General features: G+C 35.2%; 2 protein-coding genes across 2 annotated transcripts; both read right to left on the bottom strand.

The window, feature by feature from the left end:
* Window positions 1-504: 504 nt before the first annotated feature.
* On the bottom strand, window positions 505-1,715 carry LOC148563689 (uncharacterized). Its single transcript, XM_088486903.1, has 3 exons — window positions 1,553-1,715; window positions 1,046-1,459; window positions 505-773 (listed from the first exon to the last, which is right to left on the bottom strand). Exons 1-3 carry the CDS (start codon window positions 1,713-1,715, stop codon window positions 505-507), a joined length of 846 nt encoding a protein of 281 aa, XP_088343029.1.
* Window positions 1,716-7,505: 5,790 nt separating this feature from the next.
* LOC107643520 (nucleobase-ascorbate transporter 7-like) lies at window positions 7,506-11,480 on the bottom strand. Its single transcript, XM_016347197.3, has 14 exons — window positions 11,168-11,480; window positions 10,951-11,048; window positions 10,705-10,881; window positions 10,527-10,627; window positions 10,180-10,255; window positions 9,838-9,897; window positions 9,510-9,694; window positions 9,243-9,339; window positions 8,959-9,045; window positions 8,684-8,742; window positions 8,483-8,574; window positions 8,321-8,398; window positions 8,063-8,223; window positions 7,506-7,971 (listed from the first exon to the last, which is right to left on the bottom strand). Exons 1-14 carry the CDS (start codon window positions 11,283-11,285, stop codon window positions 7,753-7,755), a joined length of 1,608 nt encoding a protein of 535 aa, XP_016202683.1. The 5' UTR covers window positions 11,286-11,480; the 3' UTR covers window positions 7,506-7,752.
* Window positions 11,481-22,680: the final 11,200 nt, after the last annotated feature.

The following is a 22,680-nucleotide window of genomic DNA, read 5'->3' as shown; positions in this document are numbered from 1 at the left end:
TGTCGGAATGACCTAACGCTCATGCCATGTTTTCGCAGTTTATTTGGATGCCGTATAGCTCTCCCGACGTTCTTCAGGTTGTGCATTCGGAGGTATTGGAGCCTCGACATACGGCGTTATGGCGGTGTGTGAAAGAACGACCAGGGACTCCGCATTCTCACCCTCCACAAGTGCAAATGCAACAGGCAGGATGTTGGAGTTTCCATCCTGTGCAATCACGACGAGCAACGTACCCCCATACTTACCATACAAGTGGGTGCCATGAATACTCACCAACGGCTTGCATTGCCGGAATTCCTCAATACATGGTGAAAAAGTCCAGAAAAGCCGGTGAAAATAGGCTTTCGAGCCGTCGACCTGGCCCCCGACTCGAACAGGACTCGTCCTAAGGACTGCAACACTACCAGGCATCGTCAACTGAACTCCTAACACCCACCGCGGCAGCTCGTTGTACGACTTATCTCAATTACCATAGATGTGGGTGACGGCCTTCTGCTTCGCCAATCAAACCCTCCTATAAGTCGCCCTGAACCCAAAGTGTGCTGCCGTCGCATTCAGAAGCACCTTGATGCTGACGGATGCATCAGCTCTAGCCACTGGCATGATGAATGCCGAGATCACTTGATAATCCAGACTCCTGTGGTCGCTAGAGATGGACGTCGCGAGACACGTATGAGGTCTGTTGTACTGTTTTACCTCCCAAATACCCTTGCGCTGCCGAAGACTTAGCCTAATCAACCATGTGCACCCATTCCCAAACTCAGTACACTTCCCTACATACCGGTGATAGTCAGACTCCACCACTTTGTACTGTACTCCGCGTCGCATGCTATACGTCTTCACACTTAACACACAGCCTCATCTTTATCCTGAAACTGCTGACCAACCTGAAACTCTATAAGACCACCAGACCACTAGGCATCTCTAGCATCAAATCCAGTAGGTTCCCCAGGAACCCCCTCCTATCTCAGGGCATCCAAGTCCAAAGATGAAAAGTGTGGAGGGTACTGCTGTGTCCCAGAGCTAGAACCACCTCCAGCCCCACCTGGATTACTCGCTGCAATCTCGTCGCCACTATCATCAGCAATGAGATCCGGCTCCACATCATCATCGTCAACATCATCCAGCAATGCATCGCCCAGACCAGCCGATGCCATACATTGTAAAGAAGTCGGCACCCTATCCACGATACCAACCTCTCTGCCTCCACTACAGTTGAGGTCAACAGCGAACGACGGAGAGGCGACAGGTTCGTCCGGAGGTTCATTCACAGGGACGGATAAAGATGCACCAATAGGTCTGAAGCTAGAACCAGCTACCGTGCCTATAGTGTGGGTATTCCGGTTCGAACCTCCCGAGCTAGATACCACGTCAACCAGCTTCGCCAACAGCTCAGGTGTCCTAACCTCGGAAAACTGCCGACGACAATGAAACAGGACCTGCAAGTCCTCATCACTCCCTATCGTGAAACAATCATACTTCACGATTTCTTGCAGCACTGAGATCGGAATGCGATAAAATAACTTCTGAACTCGTTTCCCGCCTTGCAGACCAAGTTTCTGTAGTATAGAATTCACAAACTCATCATAGCTCGTCGTAGGCTTGATAAAAATACTGAGAAGATCCTTATCAGTGAACTTCACACCAGATCGTATTTTTCTCTTAATCGATCCTCTGTGATGCACCAACACTACAAAACTCTCCTCACTAGCCATTTTCTCACTCTAATGGGATCAATTCACGTTCACACCATATTTATACACCTCTGGCCCTGTATAATTCGAAACAGTATAATTCGAATTATACCTTGAGTAATTCGAATCTGGCCAATTCGAATTACTAAGTGCAGCGTGTGTGTAATTCGAATCACCCTGATTCAAATTAGTGAGTGTGTCCGTGTGTGTAATTCGAATTATATAGATTCGTGTCTTTGTTGATTCATGAAATATTTTTTGACTAAATTGTATAATTTTAAACTCTCATCGGCTTAAATGAGTAATTTACCCGCTTGATTAATTTCTTTTCCTTTAAATTATTTATATTCTCGTAAAACTAATAAAATATAACTTACCAATTTCTTAAGCAAATTGACTAATTTAATTTCTCTCTCTAACTTATTTCTTTTATTTCTCCTTTTGATTCATTTATTATTATTATTATTATTATTATTATTATTATTATTATTATTTGCTTCCATTTTTTTATTATACTAGTTCCATCATGTCGAATTTATAAAAAGTTGAATTCGTCGCTCTTGGTATAATAGGCAAGAATAATTTACAATGAGAGTTTGATGTTAAAATTCATTCGATATTCAAAAAATTTGAAAATATTTTGAAAAAGAACTAAATTCATCAAGTAAAGATAAGATTAAGACGTTTATTTTTCTGTTTTATCACTTCTATAAAAAGATTAAAAGTAAAATATTTAACTATAAATAATTCATAAGAATTATGAATAAATTTAAAAGATAGATAACAAAAAAAATTATACTCTTATTTTAAGTCTATAAAATTTTAAAATAGTCTGTGAATACAATTATAAATTTATTAAAATAAATTGTCAACTAAATTTTTGTGGTTAGAAAGTTAAGAATGAAGACTTAATAAAAAATTTTGTGGTTAGAATAAATGTGGAATAAGATTTTTTAAAAAGGTGCTTGAGGTGGTTGTGCTTTTTAAAAACTCAAGCACCTTATTTTATATTTGGTAAATAAAAAAGATTATGTGCTTGTGCTTGCAGTTTTTAAAAGATCGGATACTTTTGAAAGCACCTAATATAGAGCTTTTCAAAGTTAGCTTGTACTTTTCAAAATTTAAAAGTCTAATATAATCTCACATGTTAACTAATTTTCAAATTTAATACTTGCATTTATGTCTATTATAATATTTTTAAATTTTAAAAGCTATTTTACTAACTGCAATTGTTGTTGCTTGTATTTATTAAAAGCAATTTTTAAGCTATAAATAAAAGTAAAAATTTTACTAAACTAAACCTAAATATGAAGAAACTATGCCATTTGAGCTATAAGTCATTGCCTTACAATGCTTGTCTCTTGTTTTGAGTTTCGAAACTCCATAAAATTTTACAAAAAAAATCTTTATAAAAATTCCATTTTAACCCTCCTTTTCATTTTCAATTCCTTGCAAATCCCCATTCATCTCTTTTATCTAAAATGTAAAAATCCTAAATTTTAACTACTGTCATTATTTGTTGGATGGAACGCCGCCCTGCCGAGTCGCTGTCTGTCCACCGCATCTATTCCGTCATACCTCCGGCTCCTACTTTTTCGTCACTGTGTCCCTGCTCTGCAATATTGTGGTAAAAAAAAAGTTCCGACAAACTCAGAAACTCACAACAGCAGCGATGACGACGGCAAACGTAACCACCAACAAACTCCACCGCCCGAAAACGAGCATGCCATCAAATCACCGGCGGCCCCTGAAACTACGACGTCAGCGACAACAATGTCCCGACAACTGCGATCGATTAGTAGACCAAGTTCTCTTCCTCTCACAATTTCAAACCATAACCAATTTGAAAAATTAGAACTCGTTGATTCAAAGAAAATCTGTTGATAATTTACAAATAATTTCGGTTATGAACAAAATTGAATGGGGCAGATAGCAATTGTAGCAATGATCATCTGGAAGATATGGAACGCCAGGAACTTGCTGATAAATCTTCATCGCCAGATGCCATTCATGCTGCTGCCATGGAGCTCGCGGAAGAAATGCAGAGGGGATTCTCAAGCTAATTACAGTGGAGATTTTTTTTTGTGCCAATAAGCTTTTTTAGGAAAACCCACACTAACTTAGGAAAAAAAATATCGAACCCGATCTGTGATGCAACGATGACTCAGGATTTCGGAGGTCATTCCACAGCAGTTGCGCAAGGGAGGATAGGAAGAGATTTGCGTTCGGTCAAGGTGGGTGCCTCCGTTGGTGGCGTCAGAGGCATCAGCGGTGGCGAAAGAGGTGTCAACGGCGCCAACAGTCTCCTTTGCGGCAGTGAACGGAGGAAGAACGAAGAGCTCTCTCTCCCACCATGAGGAACGACGGCAGCAGAATGATGAAACTAGATGAATGAGTCTGGATTTCTAAGTATATCCGGATCGGGTTCGATTTCTCGATCTGGGCCAGCCCATGGTCCCAGATTTGACAAAAAAATAAAATAAAATACAGATTTGGCCCAATAAAATTTAAAATATAAAACATAATAAACTATAACTTTTTTTCAACTTTTCGTATGAAGTTTCAGTACTTCAAAACATATTAAGAGCATCGAATTGGGCACCCTTCTAACGTGGTAGATTACAACACTATCATAAAAAGTATTTTAAAAATATTCTGATTTAATAGGTTGTCTTTTATTCACGAAAAAAAGTATGAAACCCATTTCTATTGGTTTAGCTGCTTTTCCTAAAATAAATACGATATCTCGTGGACTTACAAATACTATATATTTACAATTTGACATGTCATGTTAGGTTATTCAAGCTTAATCATTTTTTTTTTTGAAACAAAGGAAGCTCAACACTGTAAAGTGGAGCAAACAAGTTAAACAACAAAACTACATGGAAAAACATAACATTTTAGTCTAAGTCAACAATGCCATCAACAACCCGCAGAATCACTAGCAGTCCATTCATTGTAACTCTGGATTGTTCTCTTTATTACGAAGTCAACACCTGTTTCTTTATCATTAAAGATCCTAGCATTTCGTTCCACCCAAATATTCTAAATCACTGCGAAGAACCCAGTCAGCCACCTCTTCTGTTCTTGTTTTCGCTTATGCCAACCAGTCCAACTCTCAAACAGTTCTCTAATGGTACCAGGAATAACCCAATCTTCACCAAAGGACCGCAACCAACTGCACCACACCTGCCATGTAAGGTCACAGAGAAGAAATAAATGCTTGACCGATTCTACCTCCTTTCTTACAGAGTACACAGATATTATCAGTTGGCAAAATAACGCATAGCCGACTCAATCTCTCCTTGGTATTAACTCTACCAACAAGCACAAACCATCCAAAAAGCTCAATTCTCGGAGGTACCACTCCTCTCCTGCACTTGTAAAACTGTAACTCGTTACCTCCGCTGACAGAGTCTCCGATTGTAGGACCTTCACGACAGAGTTGGTTGAGAATATCCCTTTACAATCAAACTTCCAAACTAGATGATCCTCTTGCCCATCTGCCAATGTCACCGCCCTTAACCTCTCATGAAGGTGGTTGACAAGCTCCAACTCCCATTGGAACAACTCCCTTCTCCACTGAAAATTCCATATCCACTCGAGTCCATCCCAAAAACCACAATCCCCTATTACATACCCTTGTTGGTTTGAAATAGAAAAGAGTCTTGGAAAAGTCCGTTTTAGGGGCTCACCTTGCAGCCAGTTATCTTCCCAAAACAGGGTGCTCCTCCCATTCCCTACCTCCCTCGCCAGGCTAGTAAGCAGTTTGTCCTTTAGCCGCTGCTCCTTAATGTTCAAATGACAAATGTCTTTCCATGGCCCTCCTCTACTCGGCAACTGCTGATTTGTTAGCATTTTATCAGAGTTCAGGTTGTTACATGAGCATACAATCTTTTTCCACAATGGGCATTCCTCCTTTGAAAACCGCCACCACCATTTGAATAAGAGGGCTGTGTTTCGAAGCATTGCATCCCCAATCCCCAAGCCCCCATCCTTTTTCGGTGCCTGAACCAACTCCCACTTAACTAACGGGATATCATCATTCCCATCCCCCTTAGACCACAAAAATCTCCTTTGTAACACAATAAGTTTATCCGCAACCGCCTTTGGCATCCTGTACAAACTAAGGTAATATATTGGTAGGCTATTCAGCACTGATTTAATGAGCACCAGCTTACCCGCTTTGTTCAAGACTTTCGCTTTCCACAGGCTAAGTTTCTCTTCCACCTTATCTATTATTGGTTTCCAAGTTTTCACCATGCGCGGATTCGCACCCAATGGAATGCCAAGATACCTCACTGGTAAAACCGCTTCATTGCACCCCAGCATACCACACGCCTGATCTATCCATTCCTGATCACAATTCACTGATATCAGATTTGACTTATCAAAATTAATGCTGAGCCCCGACATCAACTCGAAACACTGCAACAGTCTTTTATAATTTACGATTGTGTCTGTGACTGGTGGACAAAATAGTCAAACTTAAAACATAAGATTCTTTAATTTTAATGAATTATCATTTGCTGTTTGTTCTCAATTTAAATAATGACATTATTCATGTGGTTTTACTAGAATTTGAAAAGAGTGGTTGAATCAAATTGTTTTTAAAATTGAAGTTCTTTTCTCAGAATTTGAAGATGTAAATTTAGCAGGAAATTTTTCGAATTTTATTTATAAAATCAGAAAAAAATAGAATAAAGAAAGAGAGAATTAAATAAGCATATATCTTGGTTCGATTTTTATATGTAATAAAATTTACATCCAATTTCTACCATAATCATGATAAAATTTTAACGATAATCAAACTTATTATATGCACCAATTACAACCTACCAGCTGCAATTTTCATTGTCCTTGTGTCTTTATGCGGTCCTTTCTCCATCTTGATGCTGCCAAGTGTCCAATTTAATTTTCTGCCTTATCCCTGTGATGATCATACAATGATTTCCTTAACAATGCAGAACTTTCTTTCTTGGCATCATAGTTCTGATTTTGCATGTCATTTTCATTTGGGCTGCAACCTTGATATCGTGCATGGTGGAATATTTAGTTGATGCTTCCTTGATATGGGCTAAATGTTGTGTCACGTGATTTTGGGTCTGCATTAACAAACTCGTCAAACTACTTTTGCGCTTTTAACTCAATAAAATGTTTCTCATTATATTAGTATACTAAAATTAATTAATTCTAAACTCAACAATTCACTCCCTCTATTCTATTATCACTACATTTGAATTTTCTTGCAGTAAGTAAATAATGTTGGTAAAGAAAAAGTGATAAGTTAAAAGAGAATTTAATGATGATGATAATGAAAAGAGTAAACCATAAAAAAATATTTTCGAATTATTAAATTATTGATAGGAGTATCCTTCAAATTTGTTAACAACAAAAATACTTTTAGAATATTTTAAAATAGACTAAAATAACTAAATAATATAAATATTTTATTTATAAATGACACAACTTTTTGTATTGACTAAATTGTTTATGTATTTGATCCAAAATTTTATAAAAATATTTAAATAACTATTTAGAATGTGCAATGAAAACCAAACCAAATTTCAATCTTTAGATTTTTTTTAAAAAATATTTTTGGCTATGTACAGAAAAATTGCAAGACAACACTTAGCATAATCACTAAAATTTAAAGAGAAAATATCTCAGTTTTCCAATGCGCTCACAAAAAATGACATACAAATTTGATCCCTAAAAATTGTTAGTATTTAACAACTAATGATAATTTGGTTAATTCATTCTCCAATTGTCAAATTATTTTTGGTCAATTAACTATTCTAATTCACTGCATTGTGAAAAGGATAGAGATTTCATTCTATTACCATTAGATCAAAGTTTCTTGAACTAACACGGTCCAATGTCAAAAGTTTCCTAAGAGAATTAGCTACTAGCTTTTGAAAGGTGCCAAGTGAATTATGTATACATTTTGCTGATTTGTAGTTAAATGAAAAAACTGACAATGGAATCTAAGTTAGAAAGCAAATGTGAGGGTGTATATTCATGTCTTGTAACAAGTTGTAAGAACATGGCCCAAAAATCACATAGAAGGGAAAAACTTGTCCAGATTGAAGGGCAGAGAGTAAAACGCAGCACTCCTTGCATCTTTCTGGAATGAAATGAACCTGTCCCACCACTGCATGCCACTGTCTTTGCGGGTTTGGCCGTCTTTCTTGCGCAACGTGGCGTCTAACAACAGCGCCAATGAACCAGCAACAAATGCTTTTGATGACATTGACACATTGATCATGTCATTGAACTGCAAAAATAAAGAGAAAAATAAAAGATGAGAATGCACTTTCAAGCAATAACAAAAAGAGAGCTAGAATGAATGAGTGAAGTTGGGTTACCCATCTAGCATGAGTGTGTACAGGACCATGGAGCTTAAATGCTGTGTACTCATTGAAGTATTGTGGTATGGAGAATCCCATGAAAATAGAGAACCCCAAGATGAATTTGGTTCTAAAACTGTTTAGATTGCAAAACTGAAGGAAGCTGAGGCCAGCAGAACCTGTTTCGTGGGGGAAAAGAAAAGAAAAAGGTTAATAAATTATAATTGAATGGATTATGATAAGAAAAACCCAGCTTCTTAAGATGATCATTCATACCAACATAGGCAAAGAAAAGGCAATATAAGGAAGCAAATATTGGTGCTGGGATTGAAGCAAACACAGCTCCAAATTTTCCTGCATATATTAGGAGTTCAGAGAGTACAAATGTTAACCAACGAGAAAGTTTACCTTAGAATTTTCTAGCATATGTGAACTCACCAAATATGGAGAAAAAGATCATGTATCCAGATGATATCTGAACAGCCCTTCGGCTACCGTCTCGAGTCAAAGCTAACAGTCCAGTGTTCTCTCTGTTAAATGACAAAGATGATTCTTACAAGTTACAATCATTCATTTCATTACAAACCCTATCAAGAAAATGGTATCTCCAGTTCATGGAAGTTTGGACTAAAATCTTACATGGAAACTGATGATCCATTCCCTGTCCCAAAGATCCCAGATAACAGAATTCCCACTCCCTGATACATAGAAAATAACCATCAATGATGATCATAACAAATGATGAAAGTGACAAAAATCAAGAACAAGCAGAAACCCAACAATGCATCATCAGTGTACAATTGACATTGATAATGCCGGTTTGGAAACAATTTATAATTGGTAATTTCATATTAAAGATAGGTACAAAAATTAGATGGGTAAAATGATACATTCAATTCATGATTTATGCTTACCTGCCAGCCAACACCGCGGCTAAGAACTGCCGGCGGGATAGGAGTTGCACTTGCATACCTTGAAACAGCAATGAGAGCACCTGTTGACTGTTGAACAATGAAACTTATGTGAGAAGCAGCCATTACTAAAGGCTATATAGCCTTTCATTTGTTAATTACAATAGGAATTGAGAACAGCTAGACTGGTGGAGCGTTCTGCTTATTAATGTACCAGATGAAACAGATTCTAGATAAAATCAGATGCAGGACAATATGCTATAACACAAGCAAAACAAGAAACAAACCTCTACTAGGGCAACAAGTGAAGCAGCCATCATAGCAAAAGCTTCTCCAGCATTAAATGTAGGAGCTCCCCATTGAAAAGGATATGGGACTCTAATCCTGATTGAGACATATTTTGTAAGTAACACCAGTAAAGGTGTTAACTAAATTCAATCTCACTTTTTTTTTTTTTCATTTAAGGATATCCAATTGGCAGAACAAGCTAAGGTTCAACAAGATAATCATCATACTCCAAAATTTTGTAATTAGCAGAACTACAAGATTCTTACCAAGGAGCACCACTTATAATTCCAGCATGATCAGTTCTGCAAGAATTTTTTGTTGTGAGTGCTACCTTTCTGTAAGCTCCACTGACAGTTAGAATAAGAGCATAAATCCACACAACTGCAACCGTGAATACAACTGCGAAGCGATCAACAATACCCCTTTCTTCTTTTATCACATGAGGAATGTACTGCAAAGACATGATGAATTTTACTAAAGAATATAATGTTTAAAATTTAACTTGAAGAGGAAGAAAAGAAAGGAAAGGGGAAGCAATAAATGGCTCTAGCAATGCTCAAAGAATGAAATTAGCATTAGTACATTCAGAATCACCTGTGAAAATATTAGTAGGAAGAGAATTGCTGGCAGTCCAATCTCCACACATTTTGTAACCTAGAAATTTAGCAGCAAAAATGAACAGTGTGAATCACACCAATTATGATCATGTGTTGATAGTATAGTTGCATAAAAGGTAATATGTTTTGGGACTAGAACGAATACTCGGTATGCGATAAGAAATATGTAAAATATTTTATATGTGAAAATTTTACATATGACGTTTGGGTACGCAGATACATTAGTATGCGGTACTCGTGAATTGGTACGCCATACACTACCTAATTAGTGAATTCATGTAACTATGGGTGATACTTGATAGTAGCAAATATGCATTACCTCAGGGAAACCCAACTCATAAAGTCCAAAGCCTGAGAGAGCAACCAAAGGAACAGCTGAGAGAGGGCTTAGAAACCTAAAACAATATATACATAGAAATTGTTACCAAAGTTATTTTAAGAGGCTGGAAAATGAGTGAACAACTGTCAGAAAGGATAAAGCCATAGGCCATAGTTATAAGTGTAAATGCAAATAAGGGTAAAATTGTTGCAATTAATAAACAGTAAGGTGCTAACAAATTAAATGGAGAATAGTATTAAGAATCAGGCCCTGTACTAAACAAGTATATTTGAAAACATCACATAACATATGAAACTAAAAGTATTCCTGGATAAAATCCAACCAACCTCACTACGTTGCGCCAAAGTCCACTGAAGCCAACAATAATTTGGAGAGTAGAAGCAACAATAAGAGCGCCCTGCGTTCCGCGCATTATCCTCTCGAATTTCTGCATAGCAACAAAGATTCTGACATTGTAATATAACAAAGGAAATGAAGAATTAAGCATGTCTGTGATGAAGCAACCTCCTTAGGATCGGCAATGGCGTCGTAGCGAGTAGCCAGAACGATTGAAATGGTGGTTGGCATAAAGGTATAGGATCCTCCTATAACTGCAGGGAGACGAGTCCCGAATAGAGTTTGGATATAAGTGTTTACGCCAGCCACAAACAAGAGAGTCTGAATCATTCTTGCTTTCTCTTCCTGTAGAAAGCACAACTGATTATTTTGAACATGACAACAAAATTGAGAATCAAATGAACGATGACTTACATTTCCTCCTCCCATTTGAGGAACTAGAGAGGCAGGTATTAAAACAGTTGTGCCGAGCATCACCACGTAATGTTGGAAACCAAGTAGTATAGCCTCCGCTTCATTAACAAAGAAAATTCTAGACTCAGTCAATGCATATTGAGAAATAAAAGTGACAGACACATGAATAATAAGCATCATCATCATCATCTATGAAAATATAAGGCAGTGAACCGACGCCATGGTGGAGGACTATTGCTGCAGTAAGAAACATTGGGGAGTTGATCTTTGACGGGAGGTGCCTGAGGCTGTTGTTGTTTTGGTGGTGGTGCAGCTGCAGCCCCTTCTTCTGCCATTCTTCTTCTTAGCCTGATCAACTAAAATGGCAATAAACAAAACTAAATTTTAATTAAGGAAGCTGAAGGGGTGTGACACACACACCTTTCACCCTTTCTCAGTTATTTATTTAGCCGAGAATTGCTAAATGCTAACAAGTAACAACATTTGATAACGGAAAGTTTATATATCCCAGTGTCCGGTGTGACAGCTATACATTAAAATTAGCCATATACATAAAATATATATTAAAAATAAATTAAATTATATATATATTTATATATAAATATATATTAATTAATTTTAGTAATTAATTTTAATTAATAAATAATATTTTTGTTTATATAATACAATTATAAATCTTTTATTCCACATTTTTGACAACTATTTATATTTTTATTTATTTTAATATATTTTCTCTTTGTTTTTATTATTTTGTAGCGATAAATTAATACGACGGAAGAATTATTTTTTATGGTGTATAGTAAAATTAGACTTGTTGATGTTATAAAATGAAAATAAATTTATGAAAATGCTACAAAAGGGATTGATTGTTTTGTATTTCATTTTTAGACTTTTTATTGTATTTGTGAATATTTTTCTTTCACAAAATTCTAAAAATAAAAATACTGAAAACGAAAAGAGAAATCAATAATATTTACTCTAAATGATAATTATTATTTGTCCCGAAATCCACATTAATATAATCACAAGCTCACGATATACTTCTCTTAAGGCTTTACCACTGCCACCATTTTTAATTCCATTTGCTTCTAATACTATAGCTTCTAGTAAGTAGTAACTAATGATAAAGAAAAAAAAGGTCACACAAATGTAAACCTTTTCTTTTTGGTTGAGGACACACAAAATTTAACCTTGGAGGAAGAGTTTGGAAGTTAATTGGAAGGTGCAGCGAGGTTGTAAAAGCATGGCATTATCCAAAGTTGCAAGTTTTGTACGACCTAATGGAAACGGTCACGCAAGCAAGAGTGCCTCTCTACGTTCGGTACGTTGTTGTGTTGGGTGAGTGCGCGCCTCGCGTTTTCTGTTCAGACAGACAGTTTTGCTTTTTGGACGTTTCATGTGCAAGCAAAATTGAAAGTAAAAAGAAAATAGATAAATAAAAATAAATCAACAAATAAAAATCCCTTCTCCAGTGGGAGTAAGAGCTATATCAAACTCATCCTAGCACATTGCGTCCAATGGAGAGAATTTTTATTCAGATTAATTTTCCATGCATATTAAGTAGAGATGTGGTGGTAGATTTATATTATAGTGTCTCAAATAGAAGTCGAATTCTATTTTTAGAGAGAATTGCAATTGGGTAAGTATGTAACTCCATTAAAATATCCATTAATCTATTTTCAGTTAATAAGGGGTACTTGTAAGAAGGAGAACTCCTTCTCGTAATTAATGTTAACACATTAAAAGAAACTTTATTTTGTTTATTGAAAGGAACTTGAGATGTTTTTTATTTTACAAAGTTAATACTTTAAAAAATAGGATTAAATTTGCTCCCAAAATTTATAAACAATGTCAAACTTTATTAAAAAAAAAAGAAATAAAGAAGGAAACACCAAAGTGAAACACGCCATAAAAGAAGAATAGTTATAATTAGGTTTAATTACTCTATTGATTTTTATAATTTTATCAAATTTTTAATTAGGTCCCTATATTTTTTTTCTTTTAGTTGGGTTCTTACGCTACTTTTAATTTTATAGTTAGGTCTTTTTTAGTGTAAAAAATGTTAGAGTTAACTGAATATTTTTTTCGCAGATTGAAAGTATTCATAATTAAAAACCTAACTAGATCTTTGACTGCATATATTTTGAAAAAAATATTATGTTAATTTTAATGTTTTTGATATGAAAATGACAAAATTAAAAGTAGTGTAGGGACCTAATTAAAAAAAAAAAGTATAAAGACCTAATTAAAAATTTGGTAAAACTAGAGGGACTAACAGAATAATTAAACCTTATAATTATTAGCGGTTCAATAGGCACTATCTGTTTTTTTATTATTTTTATGAAGTTAATTTTTGAATTTATAATTCTATAATTGTTAATTTGATATCAACAATTTAAAAATTAAAAATAATAAATTATTCAAAAACAAAAAATTAATCAGTTATTTAAGAGCATCTCCAATGCTATATCTAATTTCAATTTTATTTTGGATTTTACAAAATGACGCATGTGGGACCATATATATGATAAATAGTGAGTTGAAATTAAAAGTAAAATTTGCCCCTCCAAGGCTTAATCTTAGTTCAGTTAGAATTTTATATTATTTTTAATTATTTTATCAATATAATTATATAAATAAAAATATTTTATTGATTTTCCATCAAGATGATACTGTATTTCTAAGGTGATATCGATTTCATTTCATCAATCAACTCCAATGTAAATTTTAATTCTAAATTAATTTATTTTTTAAAAGTATCAAAAGTGACTCTAAAAACACTTCATTAGAGATGCTCTAACATTTAAAAAGTATAAAATAAATAAACTTGAAGTAATTAAATAATTCATATTTACAAACATTATTTACAATTTATGGTATTATTTTTTACTCATTAAAAAGATTATTAAAACCCATAAATGTCATTGTTTAATAATGTAATATACATTTTTTTCGGCTTGTCAAACAGGTCTGCTATACATACAAGTTTTTTTGGTATACAAGTCTATACAAGTTAGCCCAAACCCAACAAAAACAATTCTCAGTTTAGATTGCGTGTAAATACGAGCTTTTCCAACTCTTGAATAGCGCAAAAACTATTATGACAAACGGTTCTTCTCCATACATCAAAATTGCAACACTCAAACTTCAAACAATGATTAAAATCTCTCAAAAATCTCTCAAAATCGTCGCGAAGAGTGAAGGAAGTTTCGAAGCTGAATTCGAAAAGAATTATGAGAAAATGAAATAAGAAGATGAAGAAGAAGAAGAAGAAGCAGAAGATGAGAAGGAGGAAGAGGAAGAGTTTTGAATTATGTAGAACTTATTAGTATAAAAATACCAAAAATTCTTAAACAATACACATAAATATCTTAGTTTTATACCGAAATTTGCTGCAAATACACAAAAATATTTTCTTTAATGCTGCATTTTTTTATTCTTTTATTCTTATTTCTTTTTTTCTTTTAGTTGAATGAATGTAAGTTCATTCTCTTCCAAGTAATTCTGCAGCATTATGTATTTCTTCTTCTTCTTTGTTTGATTTTTTTTATTTTTATTCTTGTTAAGAGAGTAAAACCAGAAGAAACTTGAGAAGGTAAAATAAGAACGAAAAGATGAATAAGAAAAAAAAAGAAAAAAAAGATGATGATAATGATGAAAAAAAGAAGAAAAAGCAGCAGAAGATGAGGAGGAGGAAGATGAAAAGTTTTTAATTATGTAGAACTTATGAGTACAAAAACATCGAAAATTCTTAAATAATACACAAAAATATCTTAGTTTTACACTAAAATTTGCTGCAAATACACAAAAATATTTTCTTTAATGCTGTATTTTTTTCTTCTTTTTTTCTTATTTATTTCTTTCTTTTAGTTGAATGAATGTAGGTTCATCCTCTTTCAAGTAATTTTGTAGCATTATGTGTTTCTTCTTCTTTTTTGTTCACTACAAGAAAATAAGTTTTTTGCCACGCTTTTAAAGCGTGCCGAAAAGTGGGAAGAAGCGCGCCGATAGCTTTTCGCTATGCTTTTTGAGCTATCAGCACGCTTTCGAAAGGGTCACATCTGTGAGTGTGCCGATTGCTCCATCGCCACGCTTTTGTCAATCTATCGGCACGCTTTATTTTTTGCCACGCTTTCATCTATTGCCACACTTAAAAACGTGGCCATACGTATAATCCTATGTCTACACTTTAAAAGCGTACTAAAAAGTGTATATATAACCACGCTTTTGAGGCATGCCCGGAAGGTTGGTTTTGGGTATGCTTCAAAAGCGTGCTAATAGAAAGAGATACGGCTATGCTTTTTAAGCATGCCAATAGGGTGATATATATCTACGCTTGATAAACATGGCTGTTGATGACTACAAGATATGGCTACGCTTATAAAACGTGCCAATAGCTACATAAACCCTTAAACCTTTTACTAGGCCACTCCATACTACTTTCAACATTGTGGAAGCCAGCATAATCAACATTAAATAACTAATCATTATAACAAAAACTAAATCATGTTATTAAAATAAATTTTATATAAAAATACAAACAAATTCACTGCAAAGTCATCATTTTGCAAAGTAAAATTTACATAATCTAAAACACATTATTGAAGTAATGCTAGACATTGAAATGGTAATAATGTTGGCTTCAGCCTCGGTTGCTACAGCCTTCGCAAGTATTGTCTTTCCAATACCAAGGGAGCCAAAGAGCATTAATTGTAATGAGATGCTATAATACATGTCAAAATCTGCTCGAAAAAGAAAGACATACAAAAGTGTAATATTGACAGAAAAGTAAGTCCCCACCTTAGCTAATTGTCCTTTCCTAAAGAGTTCAGGTCTCTGTAGAGGAACCAACTCCTTCAAGGTGTCCTTCACATTTTCTAAATCCCCAATATCATAAAAAGTGACCCCAATATCACTTGGAGGAATCACATCAGCAAGCAGTTTTTTCTCAAATTCATTCTCAGTAACCACATCTTGAGCAAAATGGGGAGGAGAAAAAAGAAAAACACCAATAAATATTAAGAATTGAAAAATAGTCTCCATATATTTCAGTAAAGAACCACCATCGAAACAAGTAATTGAAGTTCCATCTAAAAATTGTTTACGAGGCAACATGTTTACGAGGATACAATGCAAAATTCAATTACAGTTGGCCATGGGTGCTGAAGATTTGACTTAAACAGTAACAAGGACAACAAATGAGATGAAAATTAGCGATTTCTTTGGATTCTTGTTTTCACCTTCAATGCCTTGTAGAATGTTCAACCCATACTTAAGGCTGTGCCAATAAAATATAAAAATAAGTATTACAAGATGAATTTAAGTTAATATAAAATGTAAAATGGTGTTTACAGGTGAACTTAAGTTCACATAATTCTATTTGTTTTACTGCTTAATTTTCTTAGGGTCAATAGGAGGGAGATATATAAAAATTACTATAATAACCTTTCTGTAGATATCACAAGCTTAGAGTCTTTCACAGAACCCTTACCTGAATGCATAAAATGGTGACTTATAGGCTAGCCAATGATTTTTTCCATACCTAGTATAAAGAAGGAAGAGATATCATTGGTAGCTTGCATAAATATCAATATTTCCATGTATAGTGGGATAATTAGTTCATTCAAACTTCACAAACACTAACTTTCTACTGTTAGAGCTTGATCTTTGATGCAGAGAGTCTCAAATTCAGGACATTCCAGTCCAATTTGGTTGAGAACCAGAAATCACGTAAGAATCTTACATGTTTGTCAAATAGAAATACCATTGCAAGACAATAAAATAATCATGGTGTCTGAGAAACCAGCATCAAGTAGATCATTTTATTTTTTGCAGAGAAAGTTCATTTATTTAACAGCAATTCTATGCCATATTAAGGATTAGAAATTTACAAAACACAACAGTACAAGCTATTAATGACCAAGATGGTAGAGTAGCGGGATAAAAAAGGAAGAAATGCCTCATAATAAACTTTTAAGATGACTGATGCGGGTCAGATCATTGATTAGGAATTTTCTCAAGAAATGAAATCAGCGTTGCATGTATAGCCCCAACCGACAACGCGACCCGTGACCAAAGTTTAGAATAGAGATGTCATAGTTCAAACTAAATTAACCAGAAGTAGAATCCCGGGTCATCTTTCCAAGGAACTAGTGACCACAAGTGTACAAGTTTGGTTGTGAAATTAGGAGTTTTCAATAATGAAGCAAACGATTAAAGGAATAAAAGAACGATCAAAATTGCAACTAATGAACTAATAAACGAATTAAAGAACTATCTATGTAATATAGACAAGTAAAGCTTTAAAATGATTGAAGTGTGGTTCAAAACATAGATGAAGCCTTGGCTTGAGGTGAGTTAGGGAATCCTTTCTTGTCATAACCACAACTATGATAATTATAATGGATTAATCTCACTTAGTCAACCCTTAACATCAAAGAGTAAGTCAAATGAGCATAGTTGTTCTTAATCCACAAATCCTAGCTAACTTACTAATTACCTTAGTAAAAAGCTAGCGTTAGTGGAAACAAGAACAATTAACAATCCAAGAATTATCACTAAGTGTCGGACATTATGACTCTAGTATCCCATATACTCATTTTTCCAAGCTAAGGAGTGGAAATTTACCTCATAATTAAAATTGACATTTCCACAAAAACTTGGTGGACATAATCATAAAACATGAAAAAATTAGAAAAATACTTGAAACTCTACACAATCAATGAACAAAAATCAACAATGGTAACTCAAACAAACATATAATAACCAACAATCATCAAACTCATCAACTAAAAATCAAAATTGCAAGGATATGTATATATTAACAAAGTGTCTTTAACTATAAGAAAGTGTAGCACAAGTGTAGTAATTAAAGATAAAATCAAGAAATACTTACAATGGAAGAAAGTTAGAATCCAAGATCAAAAATAGAAATTGCACTTGTAATATAAACCCTAAATAAACCCTAAGAAAGTTGAGAGAAAAAAACTTAAGAAAAACTCAAACTAAAAGCTTCCTAAACTATCTAATACTACCCCTAATGGTATAGTATGGTTTCCTCAAGTTTGCCCCTTCCATATGAGCTCTAGGCCATCAGATTTGGGCCTCCAAAGGCTTCAATTCGCGAGCCACGTGACTTTTTAATGAAGTCATGCGCTGGTACTTGTGTGTACGCACAGATGTGTGCGTACGCACACTAGCCAGTTTTCATCTTGTGCGTATGCACAAGTAGTTGTGCATACGCACACTCCGAAATGCTCTTCTCCTTTGTTTCTTCATGCCTCTTCCCACTTGTATGCTTCTCTTCCATTCTTATCAAGCCATTCTCACCTATTGCACCTGAAATCACTCATCAAAAATATCAAGGCATTGAATGGAACACAATGGAATAAAAATGATTAAATTAAGCACAAAAGGGCATGTTTTCACAATTAGGCATAATTTAGGAAGAAAACACAAAACGTGCTATTTAATGGAATAAATATCAGTTTATATGATGAAATCCACTCAATTCCATCCAAAATTTATCATCAAATGTGGATTCATCAATTTTTCCACACTTAAACAATAGCATGTCCTCATGCTAATCACAATCAAAGGAGAAAAGTGAAAGGGCAAGCAACTTATTTAATACACTAATTACATGCATGCAACTATACTAAATATTACCTACTTATCTCTATACTAAGGTCTCTACTGAATTTGGCAAAAATAAACAATGGAATCCCAATCAATCTACAGTAAGCCTTAGGGATAAGACAAGGGAATAATGCAATATGATCAATGTCCAAAGATTTAATTTGAAGTTTTCAAAAATTAATTCAGCAACTTTTAATAAGACACAAGATAAGAGAAGGAATCATAGAATTGAGCGATCAAACCCCTCACCGGATGTGTATACGCTTTAATCGCTCAGTGTTTAGGGCTTAATCACTCAATTTTCATTTAATCATATTTTCTAGGATTTGCTAGTCATCTAACAATCAACAAATACTTGATACATGAATGCAAATATCATGAGGTCTTTGGAGGGTTGTAACGGGATTAGGGTAAGGGTAGGATTAATATGGTTAAGTGGACTAGTAGATTAGATCTTTGATTAGCTCAAGTATCCCACCCAATCCTATATTAACCTATGTATATGAAAGAAAACAACCTAACTTTCCATTTATCTCCTTTCTCACATTCACTCATGCATCTTCCTTTTAATTCACCTACATATGCATTTTTTATTTGGCATTATTATTATCATAAATTTTTTTAACAAAATTTCTTTTCTTTTATTATAAAAAAGAAATACATATGTTTCAAGTAATGAATGCATGAATGTTTACCCATTTTTCTAAATTTTCTTAAAGAATACCCAAAGTAAACTTATTACCAATATTTCTCCAAACCCCTCCCCCCCACACTTGAGTAACACACACTACTCAACCCAAGCTAATCAAAGATACAATTCATGGACATTAATAGTTTTTTGCTTAGAGAGAATGATGTGCTTAAATTTAGAACAAAGGGGGGGGGGGTTAAAAGGCTCAAAAGTGGGTTATAAAGGTAACTGTAAGGGTATGGCCATATGGGTTAGTGAGTTTAATTTCAAAAAATGGCCTCAATCATACTAAATGCATTTAAAATATCAAATATAGGACATAAAGACTCAAGCAAATCCAAGATCACAGTAAAAAAAGGAGTATAGCACACAAGAACAAAATTTATGGTTGAAAATGTGCAACCACACAATTAAGCTCAAATCTTACTTGGTGTTTTGTTCTAGCTCTTTTCTATGTTCCATAAAATACTTCAAGCAAGTTGAAAAATAAGTTTTCAAATCTAATCAATGGAACGCCCTAAAAGAGAATTCTTGAAAATTCCTTTGTTGTTTTTACCAAACTTATTTCTTATACTAGGCAACATGCAAATATTTACTACCGTAAAGCTATAAGCAAGCACACACACACACACACACACACACACACATATATATGTGTGTGTGTGTGTGTGTGTGTGTGTGTGTGTGTGTGTGTGTGTGTGTGTGTGTGTGTGTAAACTAGGCAAAGTGCAATATAATGAAATACTAACAAATATTCACAAGAAACATAATTACTAAAAACTAGAAAGTAGTGCAAAGTGTTTAGAAAGAGAAATTTATGCCCCAAAGTTGCGGATCCTCCCTCACACTTAATCATTGCACGGTCCTCCGTGCATGCAGGTAATCCGGGAGATAAAGATCTAAGAGGCTCCACCTTCAGCTGGTGGGCACTGAGGTTCGGACTGATCGTCTTCATCATCTCCCTCCACAACAGGCTCAGGTGAGGCTGCTGGAAATGGGCCAGGATCTCTTCCCTCTAGGCTTGCCGCCAACTAGTCAAAACGCTTGTGATCAAGGCGCTCCTTTTGGCGAACATTATGCAATAGGTCCTGGACCATGTCAAAAAGAGGCCGGAAAAAAGGTGTGGGTGCTGATGAAGGTGGTGGTCTTGATGATGATCCGGGCTCAGGTGCTTTCCTCTTTATGGATGTCTTCTTTGTCGACCCATCCAAATCTCCGTATGGAATGAATTGGTTGCCAGTTGGGATCTTGAACATGACATCTGTAGGCCTCCTCTCTACCCCCACTACCGTAGCAAATATCATCACAAGCGATGGAAATGGAATGGTGAATTTCCTCTTTTGAATCCACATCGACGCGCGAATTAAGGGCATGATAGCTATCTTCTTGTCCTCCAGAATAGCCCAAAGTAGTACAACAACTCTAAGTCGAATATCGGTAGCATGAGTGCTAGGAAGTATATAATCAGCTACTATCTGTTGCCAACGGGGACATCTTTTCCTCCCTTACTATATTCCCAAGATGCACAAGAACGGCCAATTTTCTTCAGAATCAGAGCCAAGGACATCCTCTCCTTAATCACATCAACTTTGATCCTTGGGTAAGCATCTTTAGTAGGCAGGATGTGGAAAATCTTTAGAAAGGCTTCAAAAGCTTTATTGGAAGTATCCAATGTCTTCCCTCGGAGGAATACCGTCTCTGCTTCCCAAGAGTGATAATTATCATAAAATTTCCGCACCATAGACTCATTGATTTCAATGGGGTCTTGTTCATTGAAATGAGGCAATTCTATCATGGATGAGCGCCACATATTTGTTTGGAACTTTGAGCTTTCGCTCCCAATGTATTGTCTTTTTTTCAAGTTTGTCATATTGGAGGTCGGCTCTTTTGTTGGCAAAGGTGCTCGGTTCTTCGCTCCGACGATCGGAGGGACATGGAAGAATATTTCTCGGACCTACCGGTGGTGTAACCGGCTCTTTGCCTTTTCGGCGCATTCTAAAAAGGGAGATAAAGATAGATTTCAAGATCACATGGTAAATGACACAAGAAGAACAATGAGGAAGCATGAACAATGTAAATCAAAATACAAATACTTAACTGAGGAGTTTTACAAAATAGTGTGGTTTAACAAAGGACAATGTGTGCATTCTATGTGTGCGCGCGACAAGAACACACATTAGTCGGGTAAAATGGCAACCACACAATCAAAGATTTAGAGCTCAATACTTCTCAATCAAGCGGCTTAAGTTGCAAATTGAAAGATAGACCAAAAGTGAAACAAGCAATATTAAGCAAACACAAGGTGACTTAATTGAATTCTTGAGAAAATAGGTATTGAAGTTATGGAAATAAAAGCTCAATGTTATGAAATTTGCACAACAACAATAACCAATTCAATCAAAGGGAGATATCATTTGTTCATCCACAAAATGTGAGAATCACATAAACAAGGTGCTTGAGTTAAAGCAAAAGACGTTTGATCAAAACATCATGGAATGAGCACTTCGCAATGTGGTTACTCTAAAGCAAATATTATGATGAACAATGAAGAATTCGATCCAATTATGGTCAATGTATTCATAAACAAGTCACTCTTTAACAACAAAGCAAAGGCATGTAACACATGGGTGCTTGAGACCTCAATTTTAACAATCCAAGAAATGCATTGATAAATTAAAGTCTAACATCATCAAGAATCATCTTTGACATTGCACAAATCATGGGATATGCCAAACAAGAAAGAGGTTGAGTACATATGATGGCCATTTCATATGAGTAAAAAAAAATTTACTTGGATAATTCATCGAACACTTAGCGTGCATTGTGCAAATTCATCAAATTCAAGCTTAAATTCAAGCAATAACAACCCAATATTTTAAATATCAAACACTTGCAATACAATGATAATTAAAAAAATCATTAAACTTAACCTAATTCATTAAACTAAAATCAAAGCAAACTAAAAATCAAGCAAGTAAACAAATAACATAAAAAAAAAATAAAACCTGAAAATAGAGAGTTGGAGAATGTAAGGAGAGAAGATAAAATAGTGGCACTTGTGACAGCCACTGCGAGGTCACGGCGGTAAGCTTTGGCGGAGACAGAACCGGAGCTCCACGGAGGACAGGAAAGCACGCCAGTTGAAGAGAAAAAGAAAAGAAAGATGAAGAAGAAAGAAGAAAGAAAAGAGGTAGCGGCGGTGGCACAACAGCTACGGTGCCTGGAGAGGGCTGGCGGGCTGAGGGAGGCAGCAGTCGGGTTGAAGAGAATGCCTTGGTGCTTAGCGCAACAGGGTTTTCTTCCTGATTAACGCCTAACTCGACATCTGTGCATACGCACACAAGTCCGTGCGTACGCACATAAGGCGAAAACAAAGGGGACGCGGACGCACGAGGTGGTGC

This window comes from Arachis ipaensis, chromosome B5 (assembly GCF_059453495.1).
Source record: "Arachis ipaensis isolate K30076 ecotype BB chromosome B5, ASM5945349v1, whole genome shotgun sequence".
NCBI classification, from domain to species: domain Eukaryota; kingdom Viridiplantae; phylum Streptophyta; class Magnoliopsida; order Fabales; family Fabaceae; genus Arachis; species Arachis ipaensis.
The sequence above is the reverse complement of the archived record's forward strand: the minus strand, read 5'-3'. Positions and strand labels throughout refer to the sequence as shown.